General features: G+C 39.0%; 1 protein-coding gene across 1 annotated transcript in view; it reads left to right on the top strand.

Annotated features, from left to right (window-relative positions):
- Positions 1–702: 702 nt before the first annotated feature.
- CYP2C18 (cytochrome P450 family 2 subfamily C member 18) overlaps positions 703–15,882 on the top strand; it is a gene marked incomplete at its 5' end in the record, with an annotated part of 44,639 nt that continues 29,459 nt past the window's right edge. Inside the window, 4 exons of the mRNA XM_017521289.2 lie at positions 703–865; positions 1,067–1,216; positions 6,375–6,535; positions 14,398–14,574. Of these exons, the coding sequence (XP_017376778.2) occupies positions 703–865; positions 1,067–1,216; positions 6,375–6,535; positions 14,398–14,574 (651 nt within the window). The remainder of the gene's footprint in view (positions 866–1,066; positions 1,217–6,374; positions 6,536–14,397; positions 14,575–15,882) is intronic.

Below are 15,882 nucleotides of genomic sequence, written 5' to 3'. Positions count from 1 at the left end.
ACAAAGCTGCTGTCTGTAACCTATGAGTGTAGAGCATGGAAGACATTGTTCCTCTGTGAGATGCCATTCGTCCTTATACTACCTCTGTTGGGTCCACTTTCTTTCTGTGATAATTATACCAGTGGATCTAAGAGTGGGCTTGGCAGTAGAATCATCTGGGTGATTTAAAAAGGTATAGATATTTTAGTATTGATGACAGTATTCCTCCATCAGGAGCCCTATGGGATGAGCTTTGCAAGGGATCCTGAAGCAGTGTCCTAGCAGCTGATTATTGGTTCAAATGTGGACATTGGGAACTGATAAATTGCTAAGGCATCAGAGGTTGACTAAGCAGGCTTCAAATTTGGACCTCCTATTTATCAGTTGTGGGACACTGACAGTGAATTATAAATTCTTTAAAATTCAATCTGTCTTATCTGTAAAACAGAGTAAACAAATTTAGTTCAAGGTGTTGATATGATGATTGAGTGTAATAACCTGCATACTAATTTCCTGGGCCATGGCCTGGCACATTGAAGGCACTGTATATGTGCAGCTAAAACAATAATCATTATATTTATGTAAAACCCACAAATATTTAAAGCAGTATTTGACAGATTAATAATATCAACATTATGATGATAATATCAGTCTGAATCATGGACAATATATAGACCAAATGCTGACTTTTACTACTATTTGAATCTCCATTTCTATGCTCAGTTCTCAAAAGTCTATGGCCCTGTGTTCACTGTATATTTTGGCCTGAAGCCCATTGTGGTGTTGCATGGATATGAAGCAGTGAAGGAGGCCCTGATTGATCATGGAGAGGAGTTTTCTGGAAGAGGCAGTTTTCCAGTGGCTGAAAAAGTTAATAAAGGACTTGGTAAATGTGGATAAATGTGCATGTATCATGTGTATCTGTACATGTGTATGTATTGGGCAGTGGTTATAGGGATGGGGAGGATGGAAAACAGAGGTTTGAAGGGCTCCTAGGACAGAACTTGACCCATCCATGTGGCTGCCAAGTGTCAGCTCTCTTCTTGTTTGGAATTTCCCTCCAACTTTCTGTTTTCTGTTCTGTTAGGAATCCTTTTCAGCAATGGAAAGAAATGGAAGGAGATCCGGCGTTTCTCCCTCATGACTCTGCGGAATTTTGGAATGGGGAAAAGGAGCATTGAGGACCGTGTTCAAGAGGAAGCCCGCTGCCTTGTGGAGGAGTTGAGAAAAACCAGTGGTGGGTGACATTTTTTTTTTTTCCCTGAAGAATTTTTCTAAAATTTATTTTAATTTATTTTAAAATTGATACATAACCTTTATACATATTTCTGGAGTACATGTAATATTTTGTTACATGCACAGAATGTGTAATGATCAAGTTAGGGTGTTTAGCCTATGTATCACTTTGAATATTTATCATTTCTGTGTGTTGAGAACATTTCTAGCTATCTTGAAATATACAATACTCTGACATTAACAAAGTGCTATCTTCTCTAATGACATCCCTGGAAACCTTCTAGGGGTGGCCAGGTCTTTCATTATAGTCAGTGGTTGTCAGTCCTTATATGGAGGGGGGAGGTTTGAAGCAAAAAGCCAAAGCACCTTTTGTGCACCTATGCTTGTGTGTGTACACAATGACTCTGCATACAGTGTGAATATAAAAGGCTCATTGAATTTTATTCTGTTCCAGACTTTGTTTTCAAATCATTACAGCATGAATTTAGAAGGTTTCGTCTCATTTTTTCAAATTATTAAAGAGCAGTGTTTTCCCATAGTGTAGTTGTGGGTTATCTATTCTAGAACATTTCATCAGGGAATACTTGTCACACAGAGTGGGAATGACGTCTTTACATCTTTTGAGCATGAAACAACTGACATATACTTTCATTTGGTTGGTCTATATCTGTACAGTCAGCCTCACTAACATGTCTGGGGATTTCTTCTAAGGTCTTTGTCTGCAATTTCTACCATAATGATCTTTATCTATGGTTTTAAGAGACTAGGCATTTTTAGTGTAGCTTTTATCAATTTTAATTTCCCTGTTAATTAAGAAGTAATTAAAATTAGCTGGAGTTATTTAATGTTACTATTTACTGTAATGTTTTATATATTTTAAGAAAATATATGCTATAGCATAATCTTTCAGTTTAATCAAATATCAAGTTATAAAATGTTTATTTGTTTGTTTTTTGAGATGGAGTTTTGTTCTGTGACCAGGCTAAAGTGCAGTGGCGCTACCTCAGCTTACTGCAACATCTGCCTCCTGGATTAAAGCAATTCTCCTGCCTCAGCCTCCTAAGTAGCTAGAATTACAAGTGCCCGCCACCACTCCCAGCTAATTTTTGTATTTTTAACAGAGATGGGGTTTCACCATCTTGGCCAGGCTAGTCTCAAACTCCTGACCTTGTGATCCACCCGCCTCAGCCTCCCAAAGTGCTGGGATTACAGGCATGAGCCACCGCACCCAGCCTAAAATGTTTATTTAAGTAAATTTTAACTATTATTAATAACTCTTTATCCTACCCTCCCTAGTTGTAAATTAGCTTTGTGTTCAGTTTTCTTTATATTTTCCTTAGTCTTTGTGTACTAATCATGTTTTTTATTTTCTATGTTTTTTTTTTTTTTGAGACAGAGTTTCGCTCTTGTTACCCAGGCTGGAGTGCAATGGCGCAATCTCGGCTCACCGCAACCTCCGCCTCCTGGGTTCAGGCAATTCTCCTGCCTCAGCCTCCTGAGTAGCTGGGATTACAGGCACGTGCCACCATGCCCAGCTAATTTTTTATATTTTTAGTAGAGACGGGGTTTCACCATGTCGACCAGCATGGTCTCGATCTCTTGACCTCGTGATCCACCTGCCTCGGCCTCCCAAAGTGCTGGGATTACAGGCTTAAGCCACCACACCCAGCCCTATTTTCTATGTTTTTATGATGCTTTGACATCTTGGGGACTTTGTGGTCCTAGAAGGGACTGTCCCTCTCAAAGTCAGACAGTTCCTAAAGATAGCAAATATCTTGTCCACGTATGTCTTTGATTTACAAAGCAAACTCTCCAGAGCCCAGAGCCCTATCCACCTTCTTTATCAAACTCTCACACATGAATGCAATATAGTTGTCCCTCCTTATAAGTAAGTCATTGGTTCTAGGACTCCTCTTGGATACTAAAATCCACATATGCTCAAGTCCCTTATAAATGGCATAATATTTGCCATATATTAGAGAATATTGACAATATTATTTATAATATTTGACTATATTAGAGAATGTTATCAAGAAAAAAGTCTGTACATGTTCTATACAGATGCTTATTTTTGTTCTGAATATTTTTCATTTGGGGTTAGTTGAATTCATGATACACCATGGATACAGACTGCTGACTGTATTCTCCTTGTCCTAAATCATTACATGACCAGTATGGGACAACTATGGGCCACTGCTGTATCTCAGAGCCCACAGAAACTGTTCAAACTCTCTATTCCCAGGCTTACTCAGTCTACCCACCCTATCTTACTCATTTCTTCCTGTGAAAACCCCAATGAAGGCTCAGCCTCATGAGTTCTTTTTGCTCTTGTTGTCTCCTGACCAACACTGGTACTTTCCTGTGTGGCTGCCCCTATAGGATCCAGCCCGATAGGGTCCTGTGAGCTCCTCTCTACTTGTGTGGAGAGGATAAACTGTGGGAATAAAGACACAAGACACAGAGCTCAAGAGAAAGAGGGTTTGGGCCCAGGAGTCCACTGCCAACCAAAGCACAGAGTCTGGCAGTGGCCCCGAGTGTCTGGACACTCTGACTTTTATTGAGTACAAAGCAGGGGGCAGGGTAGTTAGGGCGAGCCACTGGTGGTCAGTGATAGAGTTAAGTAAATCATGTGTCCTGGAGATAGGTGCCCAGGACATTCAAGTAGCTGAGGTGAGGGAAGGAGCATAATACATCAGCACTTTTTCCATACTTGTCAAGAAATTACAAAGATATTAAGATTTATGTTACTTTTACTGATTCTATCTTCCAAGAAAAAGAGGAACCAGGTGCAGAAGCGGAACATGAAAGCATAGAATCACATAGAGACAATTAAGCCCCCAGATGTCTGTGGGCTTCCCTGACAGCCATCAGGCCTGCTGCAAGAAATTGGGGGAGCAGAGTTTTCTCTTAACTCCTCAGAGGAAGGAGATATCTCAGACGTCTCCTTCCATAGCGTGCTAATCAGTGGCACTTTCCCAGTGCTGGCATTGCTGCATAGCCAAGGTGCCCTCCAGCAGCCCTTACACGGACGGGCATGACAGAGAGCTTACGGCATCTTGCCTTAGGGTCACTTCTTTCACAATGTCACCTTAGGGGCACACTTTGCAACTCGAGAAACATTAGCAAAATTCTAAGGTTATACTGAGTATATATATCTAGGTATCTATATCTATGATGGCTTATGAATAATTATGTTATTATATTTGTAATTTTTTTTCTATTTCATTATTTATATGGAAACAGGCTGAGGCTTCAGACCCTTGCCTCAGCACTTGTGGGGTCTCCCAACCACCTGCCCCCCCACATCCTCAACATGGTGTGGAGTGCCCCTCCTCTAGGAACTGTGAGCAATGAACTATCTTTTCAAGGGCAGTCTGTTTCAGGGCAACCTGATCTGTTGACCTCACCATATCTAAATGGAAACAAAATCCTCAGTGAATTTTAAAACAATTGGATTTGGGATTAAAAGTTTATTTATCCTCTCCCCATCCCAGTTGGATTCACCAATAAAGTACTTGTCACAGTGAGTCTGATTTTCAGCTTGGATTAGTTTAGCACCATTTCTCTTGGTACTGTCCTCATGATAGTGAGTGAATTCTCATGAAATCTGGTTGTTTAAAAGTGTGTAGCACCTCTCACCTCCCTCTTTTGCTTCAACTTTTGCCACAGGAGTGCAAACTCCTGCTTTGCCTACCACCATGGTTGTAAGCTTCCAGTACCTCCCCAGATGCCAGCATCATGCTTCCTGTACAGCCTGCAGAACTGTGAGCCAATTAAACCTCTTTTCTTATAAACTACCTATTCTCAGGTATTTTTTTTATAGCAATGCAAGAACAACCTAACACACTCCCCCAAGTGAAGTGAAAGGAAAGATCAGAAACCAGATTTTCACTATAAATATCTTGTGGATGCGCATACACACACACACACACACACACACACACACACACACACACACACACACACACACAGAGAAATCTCAAACTGATAATCTCAAATTATCCCCTGCCTTCCAGGCTAGAATAAAAGAATTTCTGAAAGCTTAGTGACCTGGCACGTTTCAGCTGAAAAGAAGCCTGGCATAGGAGCAGTTAACTAAACAGGGTCCTATTATTTAATTTCCCATCATTACTGCACAGTATTTTTGTTCAAGTCACTCTTAATTACATTTATGATACTCTCAAATGTAAAGTTCATTGATGATTTGATTACAACAATTTTATTTAAAAACTCTCACAACCAATTTTCTCTATATTAATTTATTTATTTGTAAAATGATGGAATTACCTAAATGATGATCAAATTTATAATGACATAAGGTATTTTTTTGATTGCTAGATAGAACAATAACCTAGGATTCTATAAGAGGTCAGGCTTTGTTCAAATAAACTGAAGATAGTGCCTGGTGATAATAGACACCATTTCTTAGAGTAGAAAATTCTTTTTTTTTTCTTTCAATATTGAAATAAGGAGATAAAAAGAGTCCATTTATCAATTTAACTTCTTCTGTCTGCCCTATCTGTAATTTAGGTTTGAAATGAAAGTTTCTTATTTACTTTTATTTTAGACAAACCAATCAATCTTCTTATTTGTGCTAGTTTTTGTCTTGTATAACATAGATGGCTTTTGCTTTTTTACATTTGTTCCGTCAACCTGAATTTCCCCATACCCTTTCTTTCTTTAGTCTCCCCCTCTGCTGGTTCTACACACAGTCCCTGTAAATATTCACTATATATAAGAGGTTTTCAGGTTCCTATTTTCTCCCTTCCTAGATCAATCAATTGTTTACAAGCTTTCCAGATAGATGTTATTTTGCATTGAAAACTTGAATTATTAGGTGCTTTTAAATGTGGCCTCTTCAAATTTTTTCTTTTTCTCTTCAAAATAACAGGCATCTTGGGTCAGAATTGTGTAAAAAAGTCAATGAATTAAATGCAGTATTTGAAAAGCCATTATTAAAAAGCTAGGATGGAATGATTAATTCAGTTTTAAGGGAAAAGTGATGTATTAAATTTAAATATGCTGTAGTTTCTGTTGATAAGAGAATTTCTAGGTAGTTATTGCTTTAGAGTTTCTAAAATTACCTTTTTCTGTTATCAGAGACAAAGTGTTTTATATGTACATTTTAATGGTAATTTTAAATCTTTCCAATCCTGTAGCCTTACCCTGTGATCCCACTTTCATCCTGGGCTGTGCTCCCTGCAATGTGATCTGCTCTGTTGTTTTCCATAAGCGATTTGATTATAAAGATCAGAGATTTCTTAACTTGATGGAAAAGTTCAATGAAAACCTCAGGCTTCTGAGCTCCCCATGGATCCAGGTGAGATCAAGAGCTTCTATTCCTGAGATATAATTTATGTTATTTTATCAGACAGTCCAAATTTATTTTTTAGTTTTTTAAACTATACTTTAAGTTGTGGAATACATGTGTATAACATACAGGTTTGTTACATAAGTATACATGTGCCATGGTGGTTTGCTACACCAATCAACCCATCATCTACATTAGGTATTTCTCCTAATGCTATCCCTTCTCTTGCCCCTGATCCCCTGGCAGGCCGTGGTGTGTGATGTTCCCCTCCCTGTGTCCATGTGTTCTCATTATTCAACTGCCACTTATGAGTGAGACCATATGGTGTTTGATTTTCTGTTCCTGTTAGCTTGCTGAGAATGATGGTTTCCAGTTTCATCCATGTCTCCACAAAGGACATGAACTCATTCTTTTTTATGTCTGCATAGCATCCCATGGTGTACATGTGCCACATTTTCTTTATCCAGTCTAACATTGGTGGGCATTGGGGTTGGGTCCACTGTTGTGAATAGTGCTGCAATAAGCATATGTGTGCATGTTTCTTTATAGTAGAATGATTTATAATCTTTGGGTATATACCCAGTAATGGGATTGCTGTGTTAAATGGTATTTCTGGTTTTAGATCCTTGAGGAATTGCTACACTGTCTTCCACAGTGGTTGAACTAATTTACGTTCCTACCAACAGTGTAAAAACCTTCCTGTTTCTCCACATACTCTTCAGCATCTGTTGTTTTCTGACTTTTTAAGGATCAGCATCCCAGCTGGTATGAGAGGGTATCTCATTGTGGTTTTAATTTGCATGTCTGTAATGATCAGCAGTGTGCTTTTTTTCATATGTTTATTGGCCACATAAATGTCTTCTTTTGAGAAGTGTCTGTTCATATCCTTTGCCCACTTTTTGATTTTTTTTTTCTTGTAAATTTGTTTAAGTTCTTTGTACATTCTGGATATCAGCCCTTTATCAGATGGAGAGATTGCAAAATTTTTCTCCCATTCTGTAAGTTGCCTGTTCACTCTAATGATAGTTTCTTTTGCTGTGCAGAAGCTGTTTAGTTTAATTAGATCCCATTTGTCAATTTTGGTTTTTGTTGCAATTGTTTTGGTGTTTTAGTCATGAAGTCTTTGCCCATGTCTATGTCCTGAATGGTATTGCTTAAGTTTTCTTCTAGGGTTTTTATGGTTTTAGGTCTTACATTTAAATGTTTAATCCATCTTGAGGTAATTTTTTAATAAGGTGTAAGGAAGGAGTCCAGTTTCAGTTGTCTGCAAATGGCTAGCCAGTTTTCCCAACACCATTTATGAAATAGAGTATCCTTTACCCATTGCTTGTTTTTGTCAGGTTTGTCAAAGATCAGATGGTTGTAGATGTGGTGCATTATTTCTAAGGCCTCTGTTCTGTTCTCTTGGTCTATATATCTGTTTTGGTACCAGTACTATGCTGTTTTGGTTACTGTAGCCTTGTAGTATAGTTTGAAGTCAGGTAGCATGATGCATCCAGCTTTGTTCTTTTTGCTTAGGATTGTCTTGGCTGTCTGGGCTCCTTTTTGGTTCCATATGAAATTTAAAGTAGTTTTTTCTAATTCTGTGAAAAAAGTTAATGGCAGCTTGATGGGAATAGCATTGAATCTATAAATTACTTTGGGCAGTATGGCCATTTCATGATATTGATTCTTCCTGGATTCATTGATTTTTTTTTTTTGAAGGGCTTTTTGTGTCGCTTATCTTCTTCAGTTCCGCTCTGATCTTAGTTATTTCTTGTCTTCTGCTAGTTTTTGAAATTGTTTGCTCTTGCTTCTCTAGTTCTTTTAATTGTGAAGTTAGGGTGTCGATTTTAGATGTTTCCCGCTTTCTTTTGCAGGCATTTAGTGCTATAAATTTTCCTTTAAACACTGCTTTAGCTGTGTCTTAGAGATTCTGGTATGTTGTGTCTTTGTTCTCATTGGTTTCAAAGAACTTATTTATTTCTGCCTTAATTATGTTATTTACCCAGAAGTCATTCAGGAGCAGGTTGTTTGGTTTCCATGTAGTTGTGCAGTTTTGAGTGAGTTTCTTAATCCTGAGTTCTAATTTGATTGTACTGTGGTCGAGAGACTTTTTAATGATTTCTATTCTTTTGCATTTGCTGAGGAGTGTTTTACATTCAATTATGTGGTCGATTTTAGAATAAGTGTGATGTGGTGCTGAGAAGAATATATATTCTGTTGATTTGGGATGGAGAATTCTGTAGATGTCTATTAGGTCCACTTGGTCCAGAGCTGAGTTCAAGTCCTAAATATCCTTGTTAATTTTCTGTCTTGTTGATCTATGATTGAGAGGGGAGTTTTAAAGTCTTCCACTGTTATTGTGTGGGAGTCTAAGTCTCTTTCTAGGTCTCTGTCTTTATGAATCTGGGTGCTCCTGTATTGGGTGCATATATATTTAAGATGGTTAGCTCTTCTTGTTGCATTGATCCCTTTACCATTATGTAATGTCCTTCTTTGCCCTTTTGGACCTTTGTTGGTTTAAAGTCTGTTTTATCATAGACTACGATTGCAACCCCTGCTTTATTTTTTATTTTATTTCATTTTTTGCTTTCCACTTGCTTGGCAAATCTTCTTCCATCCTTTTATTTTGAGCCTATGTATGTCTTTGCACGTGAGATGGGTTTCCTGAATACAGCAAACCAATGGGTCTTGACTGTCCAATTTGCCAGTCTGTGTCTTTTGATTGGGGCATTTAGCCCTTTACATTTAAGGTAAATATTGTTGTGTGTGAACCTGTCATTACAATGCTAGCTGGTTATTTTGCCCATTAGCTGATGCAGTTTCTTCAGAATGTTGATGGCCTTTACAATTTGGTATGTTTTTGCAGTGGCTGGTTCCAGTTTTTTCTTTCCATATTTAGTGCTTTCTTCAGGAGCACTTATAAGGCAGGCCTGGTGGTGAAGATTATGAAGCTTATTTTGGCTGGACATGAAATTCTGGGTTGAAAACTCTTTTCTTCAAGAATGCCGAATATTGGCCCCCACTGCCTTCTGGCTGTAGGGTATCTGCAGAGACATCCACTGTTAGTCTGATTGGCTTTCCTTTGTGGATAACCTGACCTTTCTCTCTGATGGCCCTTAACATTTTTCCTTCATTTCAACCCTGGTGAATCTGACAATTATGTGTCTTGGGGTTGCTCTTTTTGAGGAGTATCTTTGTGGTGTTCTATTTCCTGAATTTGAATGTTGGCCTGTCTTGCTAGGTTGGGAAAGTTCTGGATAATATCCTAAAGAGTGTTTTCCAACTTGGTTTCATTCTCCACGTGACTTTCAGGTACACCAATCCAATGTAGGCTTGGTCTTTTCACATAGTCCTATATTTCTTGGAGGCTTTGTTCCTTCCTTTCATTCTATTTTGTCTAATCTCATCTTCACACTATATTTCATTAAATTGATCTTGAATCTGTGATATCCTTTCTTCTGCTTGATTGATTCAGCTAAGGGATACTTGTGTATGCTTCACAAAGTTCTTGTGCTATGTTTTACAGCCCCATCAGATCATTTATCTTCTCCTCTAAATTGGTTATTCTAGTTAGTAATTCCCCTAACCTTTTATCAAGGTTCTTAGCTTCCTTGCATTGGGTTAGAACATCCTCCTTTAACTTGGAATAGTTTGTTATTTCCCACTTTCTGAAGCCTACTTCTCTCAATTTGTCAAACTCATTCTCTGTCCAGTTTTGTTCCCTTGTTTGCGAGAGTTGTGATCCTTTGGAAAAGAAGAGACATTCAGGTTTTTTGAATTTTCAGCCTTTTTGCACTGGTTTTTCCTCATCTTTGTGGATTTATCTACCTTTGGTCTTTGATGTTGGTAACCTTCAGATGGCATTTTTGCATGGTCATCATCTTTGTTGATGTTGATGCTATTGCTTTCTGTTTGTTAGTTTTCCTTCTAACAGTCAGGCCCCTCTTCTGCAGGTCTGCTGGAGTTTGCTGGGGGTCCACTCCAGACACTTTTTGCCTGGGTATTACCAGCAGAGGCTGCAGAACAGCAAATATTGCTGCCTGTTCATTCCTTTGGAGATTTATCCCAAAGGGGAACATACCAGATGCCACCTGAAACTTTCCTGTATGAGTTGTCTGTTGACCCTTGCTGAGAGGCATCTCCCTGTTAGGAGACTTGGGGGCAGTCTCCTTAGCAGAGCTTGGGGAGGCAGTCTGTCCCTTAGCAGAGCTTGAGCACTGTGCTGGGAGATCTGCTGCTCTCTTCAGAGCTGGCAGGCAGGAATGTTTAAGTCTGCTGAAGCTGCACCCACAGCCACCCCTTTCCCCAGGTGTTCTGTCCCAGGGAGATAGGAGTTTTATCTATAAGCCCCGACTGAGGCTGCTGCCTTTTTTTCAGATATGCCCTGCCCAGAGAGGTGGAGTCTAGAGAGACAGTCTGGCTACAGGGGCTTTGTGGTGCTGTGGTGGGCTCCACTCAGTCCAAACTTCCTGAGGCTTTGTTTACACTGTGAGGGGCAAATCACCTACTCAAGCCTCAGTAATGGAGGACACCCTTCCCCGCATCAAGTTCCAGCATCCCAGGTCTACTTCAGACTGCTGTGCTGGTAGCGAGAATTTCAAGCCAGTGGATCTTAGCTTTCTGGGCTCCATGGGGGTGGGATCCACTGAGCAAGACCACTTGGCTCCCTGGATTCAGACCCCTTTTCCAGGGGAGTGAATGGTTCTGTCTTGCTGGGGTTCCAGGCACCACTGGGGTACCAAACAACAACAACAACAACAACAACAACAACTCCTGCAGTACCTTGGTGTCTGCCCAAACAGTCACCCAGTTTTGTGCTTGAAACCTAAGGTCCTTGTAGTATAGGCACCTGAGGGAATCTCCTGGTCTATGAGTTTTGAAGGCCATGGGAAAAGCATCATATCTGGGCTAGATAGCACTGCCCGTCATGATGCAGTTCCTCACAGCTTCCCTTGGCTAGGGGAGGAAGTTTTCTCAACTTCTTGTGCTTCCCAGGTGAGGTGATGCCCCACCATGCTTCTGCTTGCCCTCTGTTGTCTGCACCTACTGTCTAACCAGTCCCAATGAGATGAACCAGGCACCTCAGTTGGAAATGCAGAAAACACTTGCCTTCTGCACTGGTCTCACTGGGAGCTGTTGACCAGAGCTGTTCCTATTCAGCCATCTTGCCTCAATCCCAGTCCAAAATTTTGTATGGACCAAGCTGTGAAATGAATGTTTGAAAACTGGAAATTATGTGTAACCTTATGTGGTAACTCTGGAAATCAGAATCTTTCCTCTCTTTAGGGCTTTTTGTTGCCTGTTATAGTTTTTTTTTTTCTTCCCCTTCTGAAGGCTGTAGCTTTCTTTATTGACTTTTCTAAACTATTTTTGCAAAGTCTGTATTCTTTGTCCTGTGTGGTTTCTGAAGTCTTCTTTTTCGCTTATGTTCAGCTAGTTTTGATGGAAATTTTCTTGAATGTGAAGAGGCAGAAAAGGGACGTATAAAAATATGTTTATATGTATTTATATGTATAAATAATGAAAGAAAGATGGAAGGAAGGAAGGAAAGAAACAAAGGAAGGAAGGAGGGAAGGAAGGAAGGAAGCAAGGAAGGAAGATTTTTCAGATTGGCTGGAACACTCCTTTTCATAGCCTTCACTTGCTGCTTAAGCTGAGTCTGGATATCAGCCAGAGGTGAAAGTCTAGCACCTTCTCACGTTTTTTTTGTTAGCTTGTCCTGCTCTGGGCATGTTGATAGCTTTCTAAATTTCTTAGTATATATAGGCACTTTTGAATGACCCAGTTTTCCAAAGAAACTATCTCCCAGCTTTTATTCTCAGGATTTTTGTGCTCTACTATGTGCCTCAACTATAATCATTTGTCCCAGGTAGCTTTGGGTTGTTCATTTGTCTTAGAAGGCTTTTGAGAAATGTCCATTGCTTTTCTATCCTGAGTGAATTTTGAATCAGGTGAAAAAAAGGTAAGTGCCTCATATTAGCCCATGGTAGTCATCAGACAGGTAAGACAGAGAAACAGAATTATTTGCAAATAAGATATTCTGTGGTCCCTTTAGATACCAGGAACTAGGGTCCTCCACTGGGAATAGGGCTGCTCTTGACAAGATCACTACCAAGCTGATGAGGGAGGTGGGACAAGGGCAAATAAACATACCACAAAGCTTACATATACATCATAGAATACTATGCAGCCATAAAAAGGAATGAGATCATTTCCTTTGCAGGGACATGGATGGAGCTGGAAGCCATTATCATAAGCAAACTAATCCAGGAGCAGAAAACCAAATACCTCATGTTCTCACTTATAAGTGGGAGCTGAACAATGAGAATACTTGGACACAGGGAGGGGAACAATATACGCTAGGGCCTGTTTGGGGTTGCAGGGAGGGAGAGCATTAGGAAAAAATAGCTAATGTATGCGGGGCTTAATACCTAGGTGATGAGTTTATAGGTGCAGCAAACCACCATGGCACACGTTTACCTATGTAACAAACCTGCACATCCTGCACATGTACCCTGGAACTTAAAATAAAGATAAAAATAAACCCACAGAGGTTTTCTACTATTTTTAATCTCTGTCCGACTTTTCATTTTTTATTTATGAATGTACAAACATCTACTTGTTATTCAGTTGATTTTTTTTTTTTTTTTTTTTTTTTTTTTTTTTTTTAAATTCAGCTTTTCCTTGTTTGCTATAAACCTTTGACTGCTTTCCAGAGTTCTGTCAAAATTGATTCTGACTTTTTTGTTTGAATTTTTGGGTGTTTTTATGGAGTGGTGGGCCTGTGGATCTGCCTGTTGTGGCAGTTTTGCTGGCATTACTCTGTGAAGTCAGTGGTTGAACACCACAGCTTGTCCATATCTTGGCATGGTGGCATTAACATCTGGGAAAGAGATGATTTCTTCATTTTACAGACAAGAAAAGAAATGCCCAAATATAGAGGTGGAATTCAAGCCCATTAGCTTGTGTTTTTTCCACTAAACCACCAAACCCAGTTTCTGGCAGTAATTTGGTGACTACCCAAGAGCACACACTCAATGAAAATCCAAGTCCCTTGTTGAAAAGTTGGCATTACTCACAGGCTTTTCCTCTAATCAACATCTAGAGACCTCTTCATGACATTATTTGGCAAAAGGGGATAATGTTTGGGAGCACAGATGCTTCCAGGAAGCTCTGAATAGGATAGGGGTGTTTAATGCTTCAGCAAGGTAATTAAGGTTAAGATGACAAAATGATGGGGTTTTGGGTGTATGAACCATTAAAAAAAATTACAGCTTTGCCCTGTGCTGAGCTAGCATGTCCCAAAGTCTGTCTTTAGAGTTTAAGATAATTGTGTGTTATCTTTACTCACAGAAGTATCTTAACTACTGTGGTGTATGGGTACTTATTCATAAAATTCTGAATTACATTTTATGGTATCTTTTGACTCCTCCCAGTTATAAAAGAGTGATTCCATTTCTGAGGCTGCCTACTAGGAGTAGAAATAGCAGGGAGTGGCTTTGTGATCTATTTCATGTTGTTCAAACTTCCTTTAGCTCTGTTCTTATCTGTAAAATGGGAATTAAAGCAATTCATTGCATTCTGTATTTCAAGGCTGCAGAGAAGAATTAATATAAAAAATGAGATAATTGACATGAAGATATTTTAATATTCCAAAAACAATATATGATTATAGGAAGTTATCATCTTTGATCCCTTGTTCAGAATTTTCTCCCTAAAATATTTCTGTCAGTATAGGGGATTACTTTGTATGTACAATCAAATGCTCCTCTTAAAGAGGGAGACAATTTTTTAAAATTCACTCCAGTTTTAAACCAGCAGTTGCCTTTCGGTATATGTCTTCATTACATGTGTTTAATTTAATCACTTTTAAAAAAATCTTTAAGGTCTGCAATAATTTCCCGGTTCTCATCGATTATCTCCCAGGAAGTCACAACAAAGTTCTTAAAAATTTTGCTTATGTTAAAAGTTATGTTTTGGAGAGAATAAAAGAACATCAAGAATCCCTGGACGTGAACAATCCTCGGGACTTTATTGATTGTTTCCTGATCAAAATGGAACAGGTAAAATGTTATTTGTTTGCCTGTATCTTATGGTTCATTGATTTCATTGATTAGTTCTATACTGATTGCTTATGTGGTGAGGCAAGAAACACTTAACAAGCATTTTAAGTACATATTATGTGTATGGATCTCGCAAAGCACCATGGAGGATTTAGAATTGAATTGTTAAACAATTAGAATATGTCAGCACTATTTTTAGGTACTAATAATTTATCTGAGGGAAGACAGAATGCATACCTCAGATGAAATGGAAATACAAATAAGTTAGAAAATTAAAAACATAGAGCCATAAATTGAAGGTGGACATGGTCATATCACACAGCATATGGGAGGGTGAGATGGAAGGGTTTAACCTAGGTGGGCCTATTGCATGTCCTGATGTTTGGTGTAAATCTTAAAATATTTATAATGATCAATGGGGCAGTCAATTTTTTGGTGGGTAGAACAGCTTGATGAGAGGTTCAGAGGTGTGTGGTGGCGAAGAGATGGAGAAGGAAGGCCTAAACTGAATGGAACCAAAAGTAAATTTGGACAAATATGGAATTGGATGTGTCTGTAACTTGCAGACCTGAATACTGGCATGCAGAGTTTTGATTTGATCAGGTATATGTGTGAGCCCTAATAAGAGTGGGATGCAGATAATTACTAGAGAAAGTAATCCTAGGAGTTGTGTAGAAAGATATGTACAATGAGAATGGAGGCCAAAGACTTGCTATAAGAATTTTCATATCTTTGAAGTGCAGCTTGTTGAAAGTGTGGGCTACATAAACAGATTCTGAAATAAAATCAAGTTGTCCCTTTTGTCATATTGCCAAAAATCTATAGATATTAGTTTCAGTTAGAGGATCAGATGGGAGCTAAATGATAGGGACTGTGTGGGAAATTTCAGTAATAAGATGAGATATTCTCTTTGATAACTTTAATTGAGGAGGGAAAGATTCAGATTGTGAATTTTAATAGTGGTAGGGTCAATTTGGAAACTGTGTGAGAAGGGTAATACAGATGCCCTCAGGACACTTATATAGATGCAAAGTACTCTTTGAACTGAGAAGAGGCCCAATCCAGAACAAACTGAAAAGAGTTAACTCTAGAGAAGAAAATACTTTCTCTGAGGCCACCATTATTTTATTGAATCATTTCATAGCAGTGGGTGGAAATGCAGAATCAGTCAGTAAGTGAAAATGGCACAGGGTCAAAGAGGCTAATGAAGGTGACTTTCACGAAATTGCCCATGTAATGTCAGCAGGACTGCTCAAATAGTGTGCTCTAGGCCGGGCGCGGTGGCTCAAGCCTGTAATCCCAGCACTT

Source organism: Cebus imitator, unplaced genomic scaffold (assembly GCF_001604975.1).
Source record: "Cebus imitator isolate Cc_AM_T3 unplaced genomic scaffold, Cebus_imitator-1.0 Scaffold1041, whole genome shotgun sequence".
Lineage (NCBI taxonomy): Eukaryota > Metazoa > Chordata > Mammalia > Primates > Cebidae > Cebus > Cebus imitator.
Note: the sequence above shows the minus strand (reverse complement) of the source record. Positions and strands in the feature narration are given on the sequence as shown.